This window comes from Mustela lutreola, chromosome 8 (genome assembly GCF_030435805.1).
Source record: "Mustela lutreola isolate mMusLut2 chromosome 8, mMusLut2.pri, whole genome shotgun sequence".
NCBI classification, from domain to species: Eukaryota; Metazoa; Chordata; class Mammalia; order Carnivora; family Mustelidae; genus Mustela; species Mustela lutreola.
The window spans coordinates 60,306,257-60,323,764 of record NC_081297.1 but is presented as its reverse complement, the minus strand read 5'-3'; the positions used below and the strand labels follow the sequence as shown (position 1 = coordinate 60,323,764).

The window sequence follows — 17,508 nt, the reverse complement described above, 5'->3', positions numbered from 1 at the left end:
CTGGTTGATCCAAGCATTCTTAGGCAAGGTGGTCTTTAGGTTCCAGGTGTTTGAGTTCCTTTCAAACCGTTCCTTGTGATTGAGCTCCAGTTTCAAAGCATTGTGATCTGAGAATGTGCAGGGGATAATCTCAGTCTTTTGGTATCAGTTGAGTCCTTATTTCTGACCCAGTATTTGGTCTATTCTTGACAAGGTTCCATGTGCACTTGAGAAAAATGAGTATTCTGCTGTTTTAGGGTGGAATGTTCTGTATATATCTATGAGGTCCATCTGGTCCAATGTGTCATTCAGTGCTCTTATTTCTTTATTGCAGCTATGGCCACAGTCGCCAAACTGTATTATGCCTCCATCAGAAAAGATGAATATCCAACTTCTGTAGCAACATGGTCAGGACTGCAAGAGATTATGCTGAGTGAAATAAGTCAAGCAGAGAGAGTCAATTATCATATGGTTTCACTTATTTGTGGAGCATAGCAAATAGCATGGAGGACAAGGGGAGATGGAGAGAAGGGAGTTGAGGGAAATTGGAAGGGGAGGTGAACCATGAGAGACTATGGAATCTGAGAAACATTCTGAGGATTTTGAATGGGGGGGGAGGTTGGGAGAACCAGGTGGTGGGTATTAGAGAGGGCATGGATTGCATGGAGCACTGTGGTGCAAAAACAATGAATATTGTTATGCTGAAAAGAAATTTAAAATAAGAAACACACACACACTAATAATAAAAAAAAAAGAACTTCTCAATCTCAACACACACCAAACATAATCATGTCAAAAAATGGGCAGAAGACATGAACAGACACTGTTCAAATGAAGACATACAAATGGCTATCAGACACATAAACAAATGTTCATCATCACTAGCCATCAGGGAGATTCAAATGAAAACCACATTGAGATAACACCTTACATTAGTTAGGATGGTCAAAATTAACACACAGTAAACAACGTGTATTGGAGAGGATGTGGAGAAAGGGGAACCCTCTTATACTGTTGGTGAGAATGCAAGTTGGTGCAGCCACTTAGGAAAAGAGTGTGGAGATTTCTTAAGAAATTAAAAATAGAGCTACCCTATGACCCTGCAATTGCACTCCTGGGTATTTACCCCAAAGATGCAGATGTAGGAATATTAGATTTTTAAACAATGGACTATATGCAATTACAGCCCAATATATACATGGTCACTTTGGGGGGTCAGTCTTGGAGGACAGTTTATCATAGGATTCTCACATATTTATTTAATGTAAGAACATCTTTTTTTTTTTAAGTTTTTATTTGTTTATCAGTCCTTGGAATGCCTTCCTTTCTTTCTTTCTTTCTTTCTCTCTTCTTCTTCTTTTTTTTTTTTAATGTAAGAACATCTGATTCAAACAGACTGACATATACCAAAGGAAAGAAATGTTTGTAAATATTTAATGAATTAGCGTTAGTTCACTATGCTTGGGAGAACAAAGAGCTCTCCCTTCTATACAAGCCACTCTGATTTATTCTCATCTATGTTAAAATCTGAATTAATTCCTGAAGAAGGTGGGATGGAAAACTTGCAATGTTTGTAAGAATGGTCCTTCTCTCCTGGAAGCTGCTATAATAAAAGCTAAAAACAATGAATGGACTAAACAACATATAGCAGCAACCATAGTAAATTATGCAATTATATACTATTTGCTTCTCGTAGCCATAAGCCTCTTCTTTTTTTAAATTTTTATATGTTTCTTTTTCCTTTTTTAAAGATTTCCCATAAAAGTGTATGTGGTATTTGTTTTCTTTGATTTACTTCACTTAACATAACACCTTCAAGGTGCATTGATGTTTGTTGCAAATGATAGGATTTCTGCATTATTTTATAGAGGAATAGTATTGTATGTGTGTCAACCTATGCATCTGTCACCTATCTACGTATGTATCTGTCATCATCTATCTATCTATACATCTATAGTCTATTGATCATCTATCTATCTATCTCACAAATTCTTTATCCACTCAACTATCAATAGACACTTAGGTTGTTTTCATGTCTTTGCTTATATGAACAATACTGCTATGTATACAGAGGTGTAGATATGTTTTTGAATTAATGTTTGCATTTCTTTTGGATATATTCCCAATGGAGTTTCTGGATCATATGGTAGTTCTATTTTTATTTTTTTTGAGGATTCTTTATACTGTTTTCTATAGTGGCTGTAACAATTTACAAAGTTATCAACAGTGCACAAGGGTTCCCTTTACTCTATATCCACGGTAACATTTAACTCTTTCTCTTCCTGTTACCATGTAACAGGTATGTGGTGATATCTCCTTGTACTTTTAATTTGTATTGTCCTAATGACCAGTGATGTTAAGGATCTTTTCATGTACCTATTTGCTTTTTGTATATCTTTTTGGGGAAATACTTATTCAGGTCCTTTATCCACTTAAAATTGGGTGATTTACTTTTTTGCTAATGAGTTGCATGATTATGTGATATGTTGTGGATGTTAGCCTCTTATGATATATAGTTTGCAAATGGTTTTCCATATTCTATAGGTTATCCTTTCACTTCATTGATATTTTCTTTTGCTGAATAAAAGCTTTTTATGTTGATGTAATCCCATCAGTTTATTTTTGATGTTTCTTTGTGCTTTAGATGCCATATCCAAAAGTTATTATAAGGACCTTTATTTAGAAGTTTATTCCTATATTCTTCTACATGTTTCATGATTTCATGTGTTACATTTAAGTATTTGATCCATTTCAAGTTAATTTTTGTGAGTGGTGTAAGATACAGGTCCAATTCCATTGTTTTACATGTAAATATCCAATTGTGCTAGCACAATTTATTAAAGAAACTGTCTTTCTCCTTTGAGTGTATTTGGCTCTTTGGTCAAATATTAGTTTGACCACATATACTTGGATTTATTTCTGGGTGTTCAGTTATGTTCCATTGGCATATTTGTTGTTTTTATGCCAGCAACATGCTGTTTTGATAACTTGTATAGCTTGAAATCAGGAACTGTGACACCTCCTGCTTTCCCCTTCAGGGTTTCTTTGGTCTGTGTAGTTCCATGTAAATTATAACTATGTTTTCCTATTTCTGTAAAATATGGCACTGAAACCTTTTTTTTTTAAAGATTTTTATTTATTTATTTGACAGAGAGAGATCACAAGTAGGCTTAGAGGCATGCAGAGAGAGAGCAGGAAGCAGGCTCCCCACTGAGCAGGGAACCCAATGCGGGGCCTGATCCCAGGACCCTGAGATCATGACCTAAGCCGAAGGCAGAGGCTAAACCCACTGAGCCACCCAGGTTCTCCTGGCACTGAAATATTTTTTATTTTTTATTTTTTATAAACATTTAATATGTTTTTATCCCCAGGGGTACAGGTCTGTGAATCACCAGGTTTACACACTTCACAGAACTTACCCTAGCACATACCCTCCCCAATGTCCAAAACTCCACCCCCTTCTCCCAAACCCCCTCCCCCCAGCAGCCCTCAGTTTGTTTTGTGATATTAAGAGTCTCTTATTGTTTGTCTCCCTCCCAATCCCATCTTGTTTCATTGATTCTTCTCCTACCCCCCATGTTGCATCTCCACTTCCTCATATCAGGGAGATCATATGGCAGTTGTCTTTCTCCACTTGACTTATTTCATTAAGCATGATACCCTCTAGTTCCAACCACGTCATCGCAAATGGCAAGATCTGCTTTCTTTTGATGGCTGCATAGTATTCCATTGTGTATATATACCACCTCTTCTTTATCCATTCATCTGTTGATGGACATCTAGGTTCTGTCCATAGTTTGACTATTGTGGACATTGCTTCTATAAACATTCAAGTTCTCGTGCCCTTCAGATCACTATGTTTGTATCTTTATGGTAAATACCCTGTAGTGCAATTGCTGGGTCATAGGCAGTTCTATTTTCAACATTTTGAGGAACCTCCATGCTGTTTTTCAGAGTGGTTGCACCAGCTTGCATTCCCACCAATAGTGTAGGAGCGTTCCCCTTTCTCCGCTTCCTCACCAGCATCTATCATTTCCTGACTTGTTAATTTTAGCTATTCTGACTGGTGTGAGGTGATATCTCATTGTGGTTTTGATTTGTATTTCCCTGATGCTGAGTGATGTGGAGCACTTTTTCATGTGTCTGTTGGCCATCTGGATGTCTTCTTTGCAGAAATGTCTGTTCATGTCTTCTGCCCATTTCTTGATTGGATTATTTGTTCTTTGGGTGTCGAGTTTGCTAAGTTCTTTATAGATTTTGGACACTAGCCCTTTATCTGATATGTCGTTTGCAAATATCTTCTCTCATTCTGTCACTTGTCTTTTGGTTTTGTTAACTGTTTCCTTTGCTGTGCAAAAGCTTTTGATCTTGATAAAATCAGAATAGTTCATTTTTGCCCTTGCTTCCCTTGCCTTTGGCGATGTTCCTAGCAAGATGTTGCTGCGGCTGAGGTGGAAGAGGTTGCTGCCTGTGTTCTCCTCAAGGATTTTGATTGATTCCTTTCTCACATTGAGGTCCTTCATCCATTTGGAGTCTATTTTTGTGTGTGGTGTAAGGAAATGGTCCAATTTCATTTTTCTGCATGTGGCTATCCAATTTTCCCAACACCATTTATTGAAGAGACTGTCTTTTTTTCATTGGACATTTTTTCCTGCTTTGTCAAAGGTTAGTTGAACATAGAGTTGAGGGTCTATTTCTGGGCTCTCTATTCTGTTTTATTGATCTATGTGTCTCCTTTTGTGCCAGTACCATGCTGTCTTGATGACAATAGCTTTGTAATAGAGTTTGAAGTCCGGATTTTGATGCCACCAACTTTAGATTTCTTTTTCAGTATTCCTTTGGCTATTCGATGTCTTTTCTGGTGCCATATAAATTTTAGGATTATTTGTTCCATTTCTTTGAAAAAAAATGGATGGTACTTCGATAGGAATTGCATTAAATTGTGTAGATTGCATTAATTGCATTAAATGTGTAGATTGCTTTAGGTAGCATAGACATTTTCACAATATTTATTCTTCCAATCCAGGAGCATGGAACATTTTTCCATATCTTTGTGTCTTTCCCTATTTCTTTCATGAGTCCTTTGTAGTTTTCTGAGTATAGATTCTTAGCCTCTTTGGTTAGGTTTATTTCTAGGTATCTTATGGTTTTGCGTGCAATTGTAAATGGGATTGGCTCCTTAATTTCTCTTTCTTCTGTCTTTTTGTTGGTGTAGAGAACCTGGCACTGAAATCTTGATAGGAATTGCATTGAATATATGGCTTTTGATATTATCAATACTTTCCAATATTAATTCTTCCAACCCTGCACATGGGATACCTTTCCATTTTTTTGTGCCTCCTTTGCTTTCTGACATAAATGTCTTGGGGTTTTTAGTAAACAGATCTTTTGCTTCCTTAGGTAAATTTATTTCTACATAGTGTATTGTTTTTGATGTTGTTGTAAATTATACCAATTTTTTATTTTATTTTAGAAAATTCATTGTCAGCACATAAATGCTCCTGATTTTTTCATGCTAATTTTGTATTCTGTAACTTACTGAATTGTTTAGATCTAAGGGATTTTTGGTTGAGTGTCTTGGATTTTCTAAAGACAAAATCACGGGGCAACCAGGTAGCTCTGTTGGTCTGATCTGAAGGCAGGTCATGATTTTGGGTCTTGAGCCCCACATTAGGATCACTGCTCAGTGGAGAATCTGCTTCTCCGTCTGCTTCTCTGCCTGCTTGTGCTCTCTCTCACTCAAAAATGAATAAAATCTCTAAAAAAAAAATAAAATAATATTACCTGCCAGAAGAAAAAACTGTTACCTTTTCCTTTCCAATTCTGATTACTTCTATTTCTTTTTCTAGCTTTATCACTCTAGTGAGTACCATGTAGAATAAGAGTGGTGATAGTGGGCACTCTTGTGTTGTTCCCAATCTTAAAGGTTTATTTTTCCTTTTTCTTTGAGGATTAATTTTCAACTTTCATCATTGAAGATGATGTGAACTTCTGATATATGGCCTTTATTTTGTTGGCATATGTTCCTTCAATGCCTAATCTGGCAAAATTTTTTATCATGAAACTGTGTTGAGTTTTATCAAATGATTTTTCTGTGTCTATTGAGATGACTGTATGATTCTTTTTTCATTTGGTTAGTGTACTATATCATTTTGATTGAATAGCCTATGATAAACCATGCTTCCATAAATGAAAACAAATCACTTAATCATGATGAATGATCCTTTTAATATGCTTCTAAATTGAATTTGCTAATATTTTATTGAGAAATTTTGCATCCATATTTATTATGGATATAGGCCTATAGTTTTCTAGTAGTGTCCTTTTGTGGTTTTGGTATCAGGATAATGCCATCCTTACAAATAAATTTGGGAGTGTTCCCTATCCTTTGATTTTAAAAATTTTATACATAGATATATATTATTTAGTTATTGTTTACATTATATCACATAATATATTATATATAAATTAATTGTATTAGTTATTTATTATTTATGTTACATTATTTAAAATAAATATATATAAACATAGGAATAAGAAGTGTATATGTAACGAAATAAGAAATCAAATTAAGGGGCGCCTGGGTGGCTCAGTGGGTTAAGCTGCTGCCTTCGGCTCAGGTCATGATCTCAGGGTCCTGGGATCGAGTCCTGCATTGGGCTCTCTGCTCAGCAGGAAGCCTGCTTCCTCCTCTCTCTCTCTGCCTGCCTCTCTGCCTACTTGTAATCTCTCTCTGTCAAATAAATAAATAAAATCTTTAAAAAAAAAGAAATGAAATTAAAAAACATAAAGGGGGAAAGCAATTATTATTTTAAGATATAACCTTAAGATATAACTTTCTTTAGGGTAAATACCCAATAGTGCAATTGCTGGGTCATAGGGCAGTTCTATTTTCAACATTTTGAGGAACCTCCATGCTGTTTTCCAGAGTGGCTGCACCAGCTTGCATTCCCACCAACAGTGTATATATACACAATGGCATACTATGCAGCCATCAAAAGAAATGAAATCTTGCCATTTGCGACAACATGGATGGAACTAGAGCGTATCATGCTTAGCGAAATAAGTCAAGCAGAGAAAGACAACTATCATATGATCTCCCTGATATGAGGAAGTGGTGATGCAACATGGGGGCTTAAGTGGGTAGGAGAAGAATCAATGAAACAAGATGGGATTGGGAGGGAGACAAACCATAAGTGACTCTTAATCTCACAAAACAAACTGAGGGTTGCTGGGGGGAGGGGGTTTGGGAGAAGGGGGTGGGATTATGGACATTGGGGAGGGTATGTGCTTTGGTGAGTGCTGTGAAGTGTGTAAACCTGGTGATTCACAGACCTGTACCCCTGGGGATAAAAATATATGTTTATAAAAAATAAAAAATTAAAAGAAAAAGGTATAACTTTCTTCTCAATAGGAAATTAATGTATGCATTAATTAATTCCAATCTTCCTAAATCTGTTATTAATATTTGAAATGGTTAGCAAATTTGGGTTTATAACTTCTGTTTTTATGTAGTGAATTTTATAACCTCGAGTTTTCCCATTCATTATGAAAGAGTGATATTGTGCCATACATTTATGAGTTGTGTCTTTTAATGTATGTAGTACTTTTATGGAAATGAATGAAAACAAACATTGTGTCAATCTTTGTCCATGACCATATTTCTGGTGATCATGTGTCCTATACAACCAGTGAAATATATTTACATTAAATATGTTTACCTATGCATAATTTTAGGAAGATTGAACTTTCTTTTTGACCTGACAATTAACCATATAGTGGACATGTGAACAAGTCCACTGAAGTAACTGCAAAAAGCTAATGAATCAGGGGGAGCTCAATAATTATCAATAATTATTTATATCATCACTTTTCACTCATTACTACCATGTTATAATGGATTACAACGAAAGGGAGCAGCCTTCTTAAAAACTCAAAAGGATCTTTAGAGTACAAAATACTCTTTCAAAGTTTGTTTTCCTTCTGAATTTGGGAATTTCAATGGGGAAAAACAGTACCAAAAATATTATCAAAGTTGGCTGGTAATGAAATGGATATTTAAGCATAGGTCATAGATGTTTTGAGATAAGATTGGAATTTAACATATTAGTTTCTGAGAAAAAAATAAATTGTGCCAAGTTTATGGATGGTGCTTCATGGGATATGAGCACTGGCAGGAAATGGACTGCTATAGCAGCATTCTAGTCCAGCACGGATTTATTTCCTAATGACACTTGTAAGGAAAATATTCTTCATGGACATAATCTCAAACTGCACACTTGTTCTATTTTCTGAAATACAGTCTGGGACACACATTTGCACTGATTTAGGGCCAGTGAGCTAGCCGTTTACATGGGTAACTAGGAACTTGAAAGCAACAAGATTGAAGGATTACTGACATGATGTTCTGTTTGTAGATGGACTTCCCTGAGTGGTAAAAGGAGTTGAGAATATTAACTTCCCACATGAATACTTGGTAATTCCTATCAGCTATGGATCAGTTATCAGTAATCTGGTGAAGGCAATGATCCATTATCTTCCATATTCTTTGCCGTCTACTTCATTGCTCATTCTTTGGGTTCTCATCAATAATATAGCCATGGTAGAAAAGGTAGAACTCACAGCATGGATTGCTAAACATGCCTGACCTAGAAATTACCCATGGTAAGTGCACAATTTTCTTATGATGGTTATCAAAAATATTTGGAAAGGGGCACCTGGGTGGCTCAGTGAGTTAAGCCTCTGCCGTTGGTTCAGGTCATGATCTCAGGGTCCTGGGATCAAGCCCTGCATTGGGCTCTCTGCTCAGTGTGGAGCCTTCTCCCCCACCCCAACCCTCTGCATACTTGTGATCTTAAAAAAAAAAAAAAAACGAGAACATCTGGGGATATGTTATAAAAAATATATAAATATATGGAGAAAAACAAAATGTCCATTGATGGATGAATGGATAAAGAAAATGTGGCAGGCTCCTGGGTGGCTCAGTGGGTTAAGCCGCTGCCTTTGGCGCAGGTCATGATCTCAGGGTCCTGGGATCGAGTCCCGCATCGGGCTCTCTGCTCAGCAGGGAGCCTGCTTCCTCCTCTCTCTCTCTCTGCCTGCGTCTCTGCCTACTTGTGATCTCTCTCTGTCAAATAAATAAATAAATAAAATCTTTAAAAAAAAAAAAGAAAATGTGGCATATGCATACAATGGAACATTATTTGGCATTAAAAAGGAAGGAAATTCTGCCACAGTGACAATGTGAATGAAACTGGAGGACATTGTGCTAAGGGGAAAATGACAATCAAAGCAAATACACCATGATTCCTGTTATATAAGGTATCTCAAGAAGTTAAGCTCATAGAAGCAGAGAGTAGAATGATGATTTCTTGGGGCTGAGGGGATGAGAAATGAGGAACTGCTGTTGAAATGGTTTCAACTTAAATTATGCAAGAAGAAACAGTTCCAGAGATCTGTTGTGTAACATCGTACATGTTGTTACAATACTGTGTTGCACACTTAGAAATTTCTTAAAAGGGTAGATCTCATGGTAAATATTCTTACTACAACAAGAAATGTAAATAAATTCTTGGGCTACCAGCCAGCTGTCATGCTTTCATTTGATTACATTGGTTTTTCCATCAAGAAGAAGTATTGATTCACCCAGGCTCTACTCTAGGTGTTATTTTGCCCATTTTGCTCAATTGCTTCTGTTAACATGACTATATTGGGATTTAATAAATGCCTTATTCACTATTATGCCATATTGCAGTAGAGCTTTGGTGTAATACACTCACTTTGCAAGAACAGAAGTAAGGCAATGCACTCATTCCCATGGAATTCAGTGGAATCATCAGGCACCACATAGAAGAGAATCAAGGGAACTAGTGGAATTGTGGAATCACTTACAAAGACTCAGTCATTAGAACAACTGCTATTAGCCCCTTACAAAATTGGGTTATTGTCTCAAGGATATGGTCCATGCTCTGCATTAGCAAACAATGTATGAGGCTATTTCTTTCATAATCAGACTGTTGGCCCAAGTACCTTGGGTCAAAATGGGAATGCCAGTGACCAACCTAATACCTGCTAACCCACCTTCTTTCCCCCATTGCTGTTCCTATGTCATTAGACATTTCTGAATTAGTATACTTATTACTCAATGGAAGGATATTTTATGGGGGGACACAGCAATTGATCCTGTCTCCTGGGTATTCATTTCCAACAGGTAAACAAAATGCTTTGTATTCTTTTGGGTAACTGATAGTGATTAGCAGAAGATATTAATAGAAAGGAGAGGGAGAGGTATATAGAAGTAACCCAGGGAATTTTCCAGAATGCCTTGTAACACCATCATGTCTTCCAGTAAATGTTAATTAAGTATAGCAATTCAATATGGCAAGACCACAAGGGCCCAGATCCTTCATCAGTGGAGTTTGAATGACACCACCAGGTAAGTAGATTCTGGATTCCGAGTTTATTTTTGAGACCAAGGTGCATATGGAAAGAAATGATCAAATGTTGCCCTTGACCAGTGCACATGTGAGGACGTAGGAGCTACCATTGCTTTAATTTAATTTTTATTATATACAAATGGGATTTTTTGGACTGATACTGTACATTTAAAGAATAATTGAAGTTTATACAGTGACTGTTGGGAAATTACTTACTTAATATATGACACCTGGACAAAACTTTCAAGCAAATAGAATTATAAGGTGAATTTAACTGTAAATCCAATGAATCAATATTTAACCTCTACTTAAGGAATTAGAAGGGATTTGGTGGGCTTATTTACCCCACATTATCCCCATGCCATTGTACTTCTAATTATCAATTATCAGTGACAAAATAGAGCTAAGGAATAAATATAGAGAGTTTTAAGTGAAAATGAATGAACTTCATGACTAGGAGAAACATTTCTTTAAAAATATATTTCATGACATAGTATTTTCTTTCATAACGATGTGAGTTAGCCTACCACAAGTTTTGCTGTAATGATGTAATGATAAATTGAAATGCTTCTTTTTCAGTGAAGAAATTAGGAATGAAAGATCCTTTTGGTCCCTCCCAAAGGATTCACACAAGAAGAGAAAAAATGAACTGTTGTTATATATTTTGACTCCTACCAAGTTTAAGCTCTTCTTTTTCCTTTCTTTTCTTCCCTTTATTCCCTTTCTTCCTTTCCTTCCTTTCTTTTTCTTTCCTCTTTTTTTTCCTTTCCTTTTTCCCCTCCTCTCCTCTCTTCTTTTGTTCTCTCCCCACCCTCCAAATCTAGCGATTCTGTGGTTCTCATGGATCTTGACTCCTGAGCCTGAGTATCTTAGTAATTATGCTTCCTTCTCTCCCAGGGGGACTATCTCTCAGAAGGTAAGAGAAACCCCAGTGCTGTAATTATTTGAAAAAGTTACATCGTTATGGTAAAATCAAAGCCAGTAGAGATAACTGCTGCTGACATTCTGGTGGATGATCAGAGATTCTGCACGACTCATGACCTCTACTTACATATCCAAGACAATCTACTTTGCTTCTTTAAAAGTATTCAGCATCCAAGAACGCAGGACAGAGTATCCTGCGGATTGACTCCTCAGGTTCAATTTGTGTAATTGTAGAATATAATTCCTGGAACTGTTTCAGTATTAGCAAAGCATCATTTGGAAAATTCACCTTGTGTCTCTTCCACAAAGGACTATAGCATTTTTCAGGAAATCACCTACCTAAAGAAAGTACAGTTTTTAATTAGAGCAACAAGGGAAATTAGCTCAATTTCTCTATGGGAAGAAGTAAAATTGGGATGATAAACATGGGTTTGGAAGTTTTTTTGCAGGGGTGAGGGGTTCATTTTACTTGACATAGAGGTTATTTAGAACCTGTGGCATTGTTATTAACTAACTTTATGTTTATTCTTTCTGGAATTAAGACAATAACAAAAATTAAAGACCAGGGTTCTGCTGCTTCCTTTTAAACAACAAAGGTGAGAATAAATCTTAAAATATGTGAGTTTTGACAAGTGATAAGTCATAAACTGACTAACTGACTACTTGTTTATTGGCTCCTCTAGGAAAGAATCTCTTTGCTAGGTTAAACATTTTTGGGCATAAACTTACTAACATTAGAACAAGTTTGATAGGAATACATCTGGATAATTAAAATGATCTACAATCTTACCCTGGGAGAGATTAGAAGAAAATAACTAGACTCTTATTTCATGACAACTTCAGGCTCTCTTTTCATGTTTTAAGTAAGTATTTTATGCCTTTGTTTTTAATCTTTAGCATTTTCCTTGATTCCTTTCCTCAACTTAGGATGGTTTATCAAAAAATAATACCCAAAACATATTAATGATTTTTAACTTAACCAGTGCTGATTATTTTGGTATGCATTGTTGACTGAGCACAGAAAAATATGATAAAATAGTAATAGCTAGTATCTGTCAGGTGCTTATTCTGTCAGGAAGGGTTCTATTTACATGTACTATCTAAGTATCCCTAGGAAAGTGTTGGGAGTTATAGTGTTTTCATCCCTGGTTTATGTGAGGACACCCTGGTATAGTCACTTGCCAGAAGTTATGGCAATAACTTAATTGCCATGAGTAGATTATATAGAGGATATAAGCAAGTTACATAAGTCACTTATTCCAAGGTCCCAGTTAGTAAATGTGAGAAGCAGCCTTGGACGTTCTTTCCCGCACTTAAACCTAAACCCATGTTAACCATCTGAGTATTTCAATGTCTTCAAGGTTTTCTGTTTTGCATTCTCAATTGTCATTCAACATATATCTGTGTAATAGATATTGATTAATTGAAATCTGCCAGACACAGAACACTGTGCGTACATGCATGAGGACAAATTGAAGTTTTGATCTTAAGGAAGAACTTATTAATATTCAATATTAATATTAAAATATGGTGGTAATATGGTGATAATAGCTGCTGGCCTTAGGAGCATGATATATGCAGATGTGTTTAAACCGAGGTTGAAAGATTGGAGAATTTACTTTGCAGACAAGAAAATTTAATAAGTCCAAAGTATAAATAGAGATAAATCAGGTAAAGGAACTGCAATAGATTATTATAAAAGGCAGTAATCTGCAGTGATTAAGGATGCATGGATTCTGCAGCCTGGGTTTTTGACTACAAATGTCACGTCTGACCCTAACAGGTGGCTCTCAACAGACTTTACTTATCTTTATCTTTTTCCATGTGTAAACTAGAGAGTAGGATAGTAATCACCTCATATTATTGTTGTATGGATTAAAATAAGTGGTCAAAATGCATTTAGAAGAGTGGCAGTTGTGTAAAAAGTGCTCCATTATTGTTGTTATTATTGTTACTTAGGCAGAACCGTGCATAGAGGGCCCTGAGGAGACAGAAGGACTGACCATATTGTTAACACAACCAGTTCAAATCCTTAGTTGAGCTGTCAAGTAAATGAGGTATGATGGCTGTGAAAGTCATATCCCAGGTAAATAAGAATGCAATCAGCAATCCCTCATATATATTTTTGTTTGGTCTTTCTTTCTTTCTTTCTTTCTTTCTTTCTTTCTTTCTTTCTTTCTTTCTTCTTTTTTTCCCCTTCCTTCCTTCCTTTCCTTATTTCTTTCCTTCTTTCAGTATCATTTTCCAAAGTAATTCTTCCATCTAAACTACCTGTAGGTCTTCTTTTAAAAAGAAAACAAACAAACAAAAAAACCAAAAAACATGGATTGCATGAAGCACTGGGTGTGGTGAAAAAATAATGAATACTGTCTTTCTGAAAATAAATAAATTGAAAAAATTTAAAAAAAGAATCAAAAAAACAAAACAAAACAACAACAACAACAAAAACCAATAAATAAAGGAGCATGTGATAGCTCTTACCTTATATAAAGTAATGCCTAATTGTAATGGCAAATGTGTTTCTTTGAGCCAATGTGTGTGATGGCCAAGGTTTGTTATCAGAACAACCCTCTTCAGTTTTGAAGGGGCACGGGTTGGGAGGTTGGGGGAGCCAGGTGGTGGGTATTATGAAGGGCACATACTGCATGGAGCACTGGGTGTGGTACATAAACAATGAATTCTGTTACACTGAAAAGAAATAAAAAAAAATTTAAAAAGAAAAAAAAAAAAAACCAACAAACTCTGAGCTGCAGGCTGAAGAATGCAGGGATGTGATCATGGTGAAGGGGCTGCGGAGGCCCACCTGGGAAAGAAATACTAGTATTTGAGTCCTAGTAACTTTTTTTTTTTTTTGTGCAGAACCTTGATCTTAGTGAGTAAATAACTTACAACAGAATTCAGAATTTCCATTGCCCACAAAAAAATAATTGTACTTCTTATGTCATTTTTAAATTCAGTCACTTTCTTTATATCTGCTGCTTTGTAATGTAAAGACCCAAAGTTATATTTTCTAACTATATTATTCTATTAAATTATTTGTGCATTCTTCCAATTACTCAAATTTATTCCAATTCCAATTAAATTGTGATTCAGACACATACACAGAAGTGATACTTGCATATGAATTTGGGTGGAAAGGAATTGCATTAGATATAAAGGAAAGAAATCTAATTCCACCACTTGTATGAAGAGGACATAAAACTAACCTTTTGATTCACCATCAGTGGCAAAGGTTTAAATTTAATGGACAGTGATCTTTATAAAGTTAAAATGTATGATCACTATAGAAAAGGTTTGTAAGTCCTAAGTCTGTAATGATTATTTCTGGCTAGAACCAAGGGGTTCATTTGTTTATTTTTCCTTGTGTCTCTCAGCAGGTTTCTGCCATGGGTGACAGGGGAACAAGCAATCACTCAGCAGTGACTGACTTCATTCTCATAGGCTTCAGGGTCTGCCCAGAACTCCACATTCTCCTTTTCCTGCTCTTTCTGCTTGTGTATGCCATGATCCTTCTAGGGAATGTGGGGATGATGACCATTATTATGACTGATCCCCGGCTGAACACACCAATGTATTTCTTCCTAGGCAACCTCTCCTTCATTGATCTCTTCTATTCTTCTGTTATTGCACCCAAAGCTATGATCAACTTCTGGTCTGAGAGCAAGTCCATCTCCTTTGCTGGCTGTCTGATCCAGTTCTTTCTCTTTGCCTTGTTCATTGTGACTGAGGGATTTCTCCTGGCAGCCATGGCTTATGACCGCTTCATTGCCATCTGCAACCCACTCCTCTACTCTGTCCAGATGTCAACTCGCCTCTGCATTCAGTTGGTGGCTGGTTCCTATTTTTTTGGCTGCATCAGCTCAGTTCTTCAAACAGGCATGACATTTACTTTATCCTTTTGTGCTTCCCGGGCCATTGACCACTTTTACTGTGATACTCGTCCACTTCAAAGGATATCTTGTTCTAACCTCTTCATCTATAGGATTGTTTCTTTCTCCTTATCTGGTATCATTATCATGCCTACCATCATAGTTATTATTATTTCTTATATGTATATTGTGTCCACAGTTCTGAAGATACGCTCCTCTGAGGGACGTAAGAAAGCCTTCTCCACTTGCAGCTCTCACTTAGGAGTCGTGGGTGTACTGTATGGTGCCGTCTTTTTTATGTATCTCACTCCAGACAGATTTCCTGAGCTGAGTAAAGTGGCCTCCTTATGTTACACTTTAGTCACTCCCATGTTGAATCCTTTGATTTACTCCCTGAGAAACAAAGATGTCAAAGAAGTGCTAAAGAAACTTCTAGAGAAGAGAAATACAATTGTTTGATTTTTATTTATTTTCCACCATTGATTTTGTGGCAATTTCTGTCATATGCCTCATGGCAATTACTGAAAATCCTTCTCCATTAGAAATACGAGAACTTTTTCAAGGTGAGTTACCTGGAACACTGTTAATTCTGAATGTACTGGATATTGGATATATACTGAATATTAGATCATTTTTCAAGATTAACCTCACACTATCTCAAGTATGACTTTGTTTCACAGAATTGATTTCCTTTATTTTAATGGTTGGTTGTTGAACCTGACTTTTATATGTCATTCTGTTGTGTAAACAATGTTTTGCCTGGTGTTTGTTTAAAAATGCTCCTGGCAATATACACAATCACTAGTGATGGACAGGAATGCCCAACTTCTTTCTTCTTCTTTTTCTTCTACTTCTTGTGCTTTTTTTTTTTTTTTTAAATTTGAAAATGATAGAAAGAGTGAGATTGAGAGAAAGAGAGTTTGGGCAGAAGCATAGAGAGAGAATGTCAAACAAACTCCCCACTGAGCACAGAGCATGACATGGGGCTCAACCTCATGACCCATGAGAACATTACCTGAGTGGAAACCAAGAGTCAGACACTCAACTGACTGAGCCACCCAGGTGCCTGAATGCCCAACTTATTTTTTAAAAAATAATATTTTCACACTTACTAACTACCTTTTTTAGCATGTTAAACTCAATCTTCATTTTAAATGAAGTATGGTAAGTGTATTTTATCAAGAGGAAGAAATAATAAGAAACAAATGATAAGTAACCTTTGCTATATGCATTAATGTGAAAAATTTTATATTACGGGTATCAGGTATTTTAGGTTGTTCTGAGATACTGCTAGTTGCTAAATCTTACTATAAATACCAAAGTGATAGTGCAAACAGATTTGGGCAATCATTCCCTTAGTTTGGATTTTCATTCATTTTTACCCATGTTGATTTTTGTGAGAAATATTGAATAAAGATATGGAGCAAGTTGGTCATTAAAATAGTGTGTAATCTAAAATTCACTCATCTATGCCCCTGGATATTCATTTGTTTCATAATTTTATTGACTGTGTAATACATTTTGTAGTGGGTTCTGGTGTAAATAACCTTATTCTTCAGGGAGCTTACCATTTAGTGTGAAAATCACAACCTCACACAGACAATTCAAATCCATAGATGTTTATGCCAAACAGACACATACAGATTTCAAAGTGGGGTGCCTGATTGCATGTGCTCACAATTAGGGAAAGTCTTAGGTAGATGGATGATGTATTTAAAGGGAGTAAGAATGGAGTCAGTATACTGTTATATCAATTCATGTTATTGATGTGGGCTTGAAGGGTAGCAATGTAAGTGGAAAAGAAAGGCTGATTTGAAAATTTCTATGTTAGATACAGAGAACTGATTAACTGATTAATATGAGGGGACTAGAGGAAGGAGGTGTGTCTCACGATGTCTGAACTGGTATCATGTTTCCGGTGATGGTACCAACAGATAAAAAGTAAAGGAATTCTTAGCAAAGTAGGAATAGAGGGACCTTTCTTCAGCTTGTAAAAGAATATCTACAAAAACCTACAGCTAAAATCACATTTAATGTTAATGAAATAGAAGCTTCCCCACTAAGATAGGAATCAGGGAAGGATGTCCCCCTTCACCGCATCTCTTCAGTGGTTGTTTGGAAGTCTTAAGTGATGCAATAGACAAAAAAGTAAATAAAAGTATTATGGGCTGAATTATGTTTTCCCAACTCATATGTTGAAGGCCTAACCCCTAGTATCTCTGTATGTGACTATAGTTGGAGATAGAACCTTCAAAGCAAGGCTGCTACAGTGGATTTTAATACAGTCTGACCAGTGTCTT

At 36.1% G+C, this 17,508-nt stretch overlaps 1 protein-coding gene across 1 annotated transcript; it reads left to right on the top strand.

Annotated features, from left to right (window-relative positions):
* Positions 1–14,686: 14,686 nt before the first annotated feature.
* Positions 14,687–15,667, top strand: LOC131837905 (olfactory receptor 9K2). Its single transcript, XM_059183558.1, has one exon. The coding sequence runs from the start codon at positions 14,726–14,728 to the stop codon at positions 15,665–15,667; it is 942 nt and encodes a 313-aa protein (XP_059039541.1). The 5' UTR covers positions 14,687–14,725.
* Positions 15,668–17,508: the final 1,841 nt, after the last annotated feature.

What these genes read in the sequence shown, in the direction of transcription:
- LOC131837905 (XM_059183558.1), top strand. Translation starts at nt 14,726, where the DNA reads ATGGGTGACAGGGGAACAAGCAATCACTCAGCAGTGACTGACTTCATT.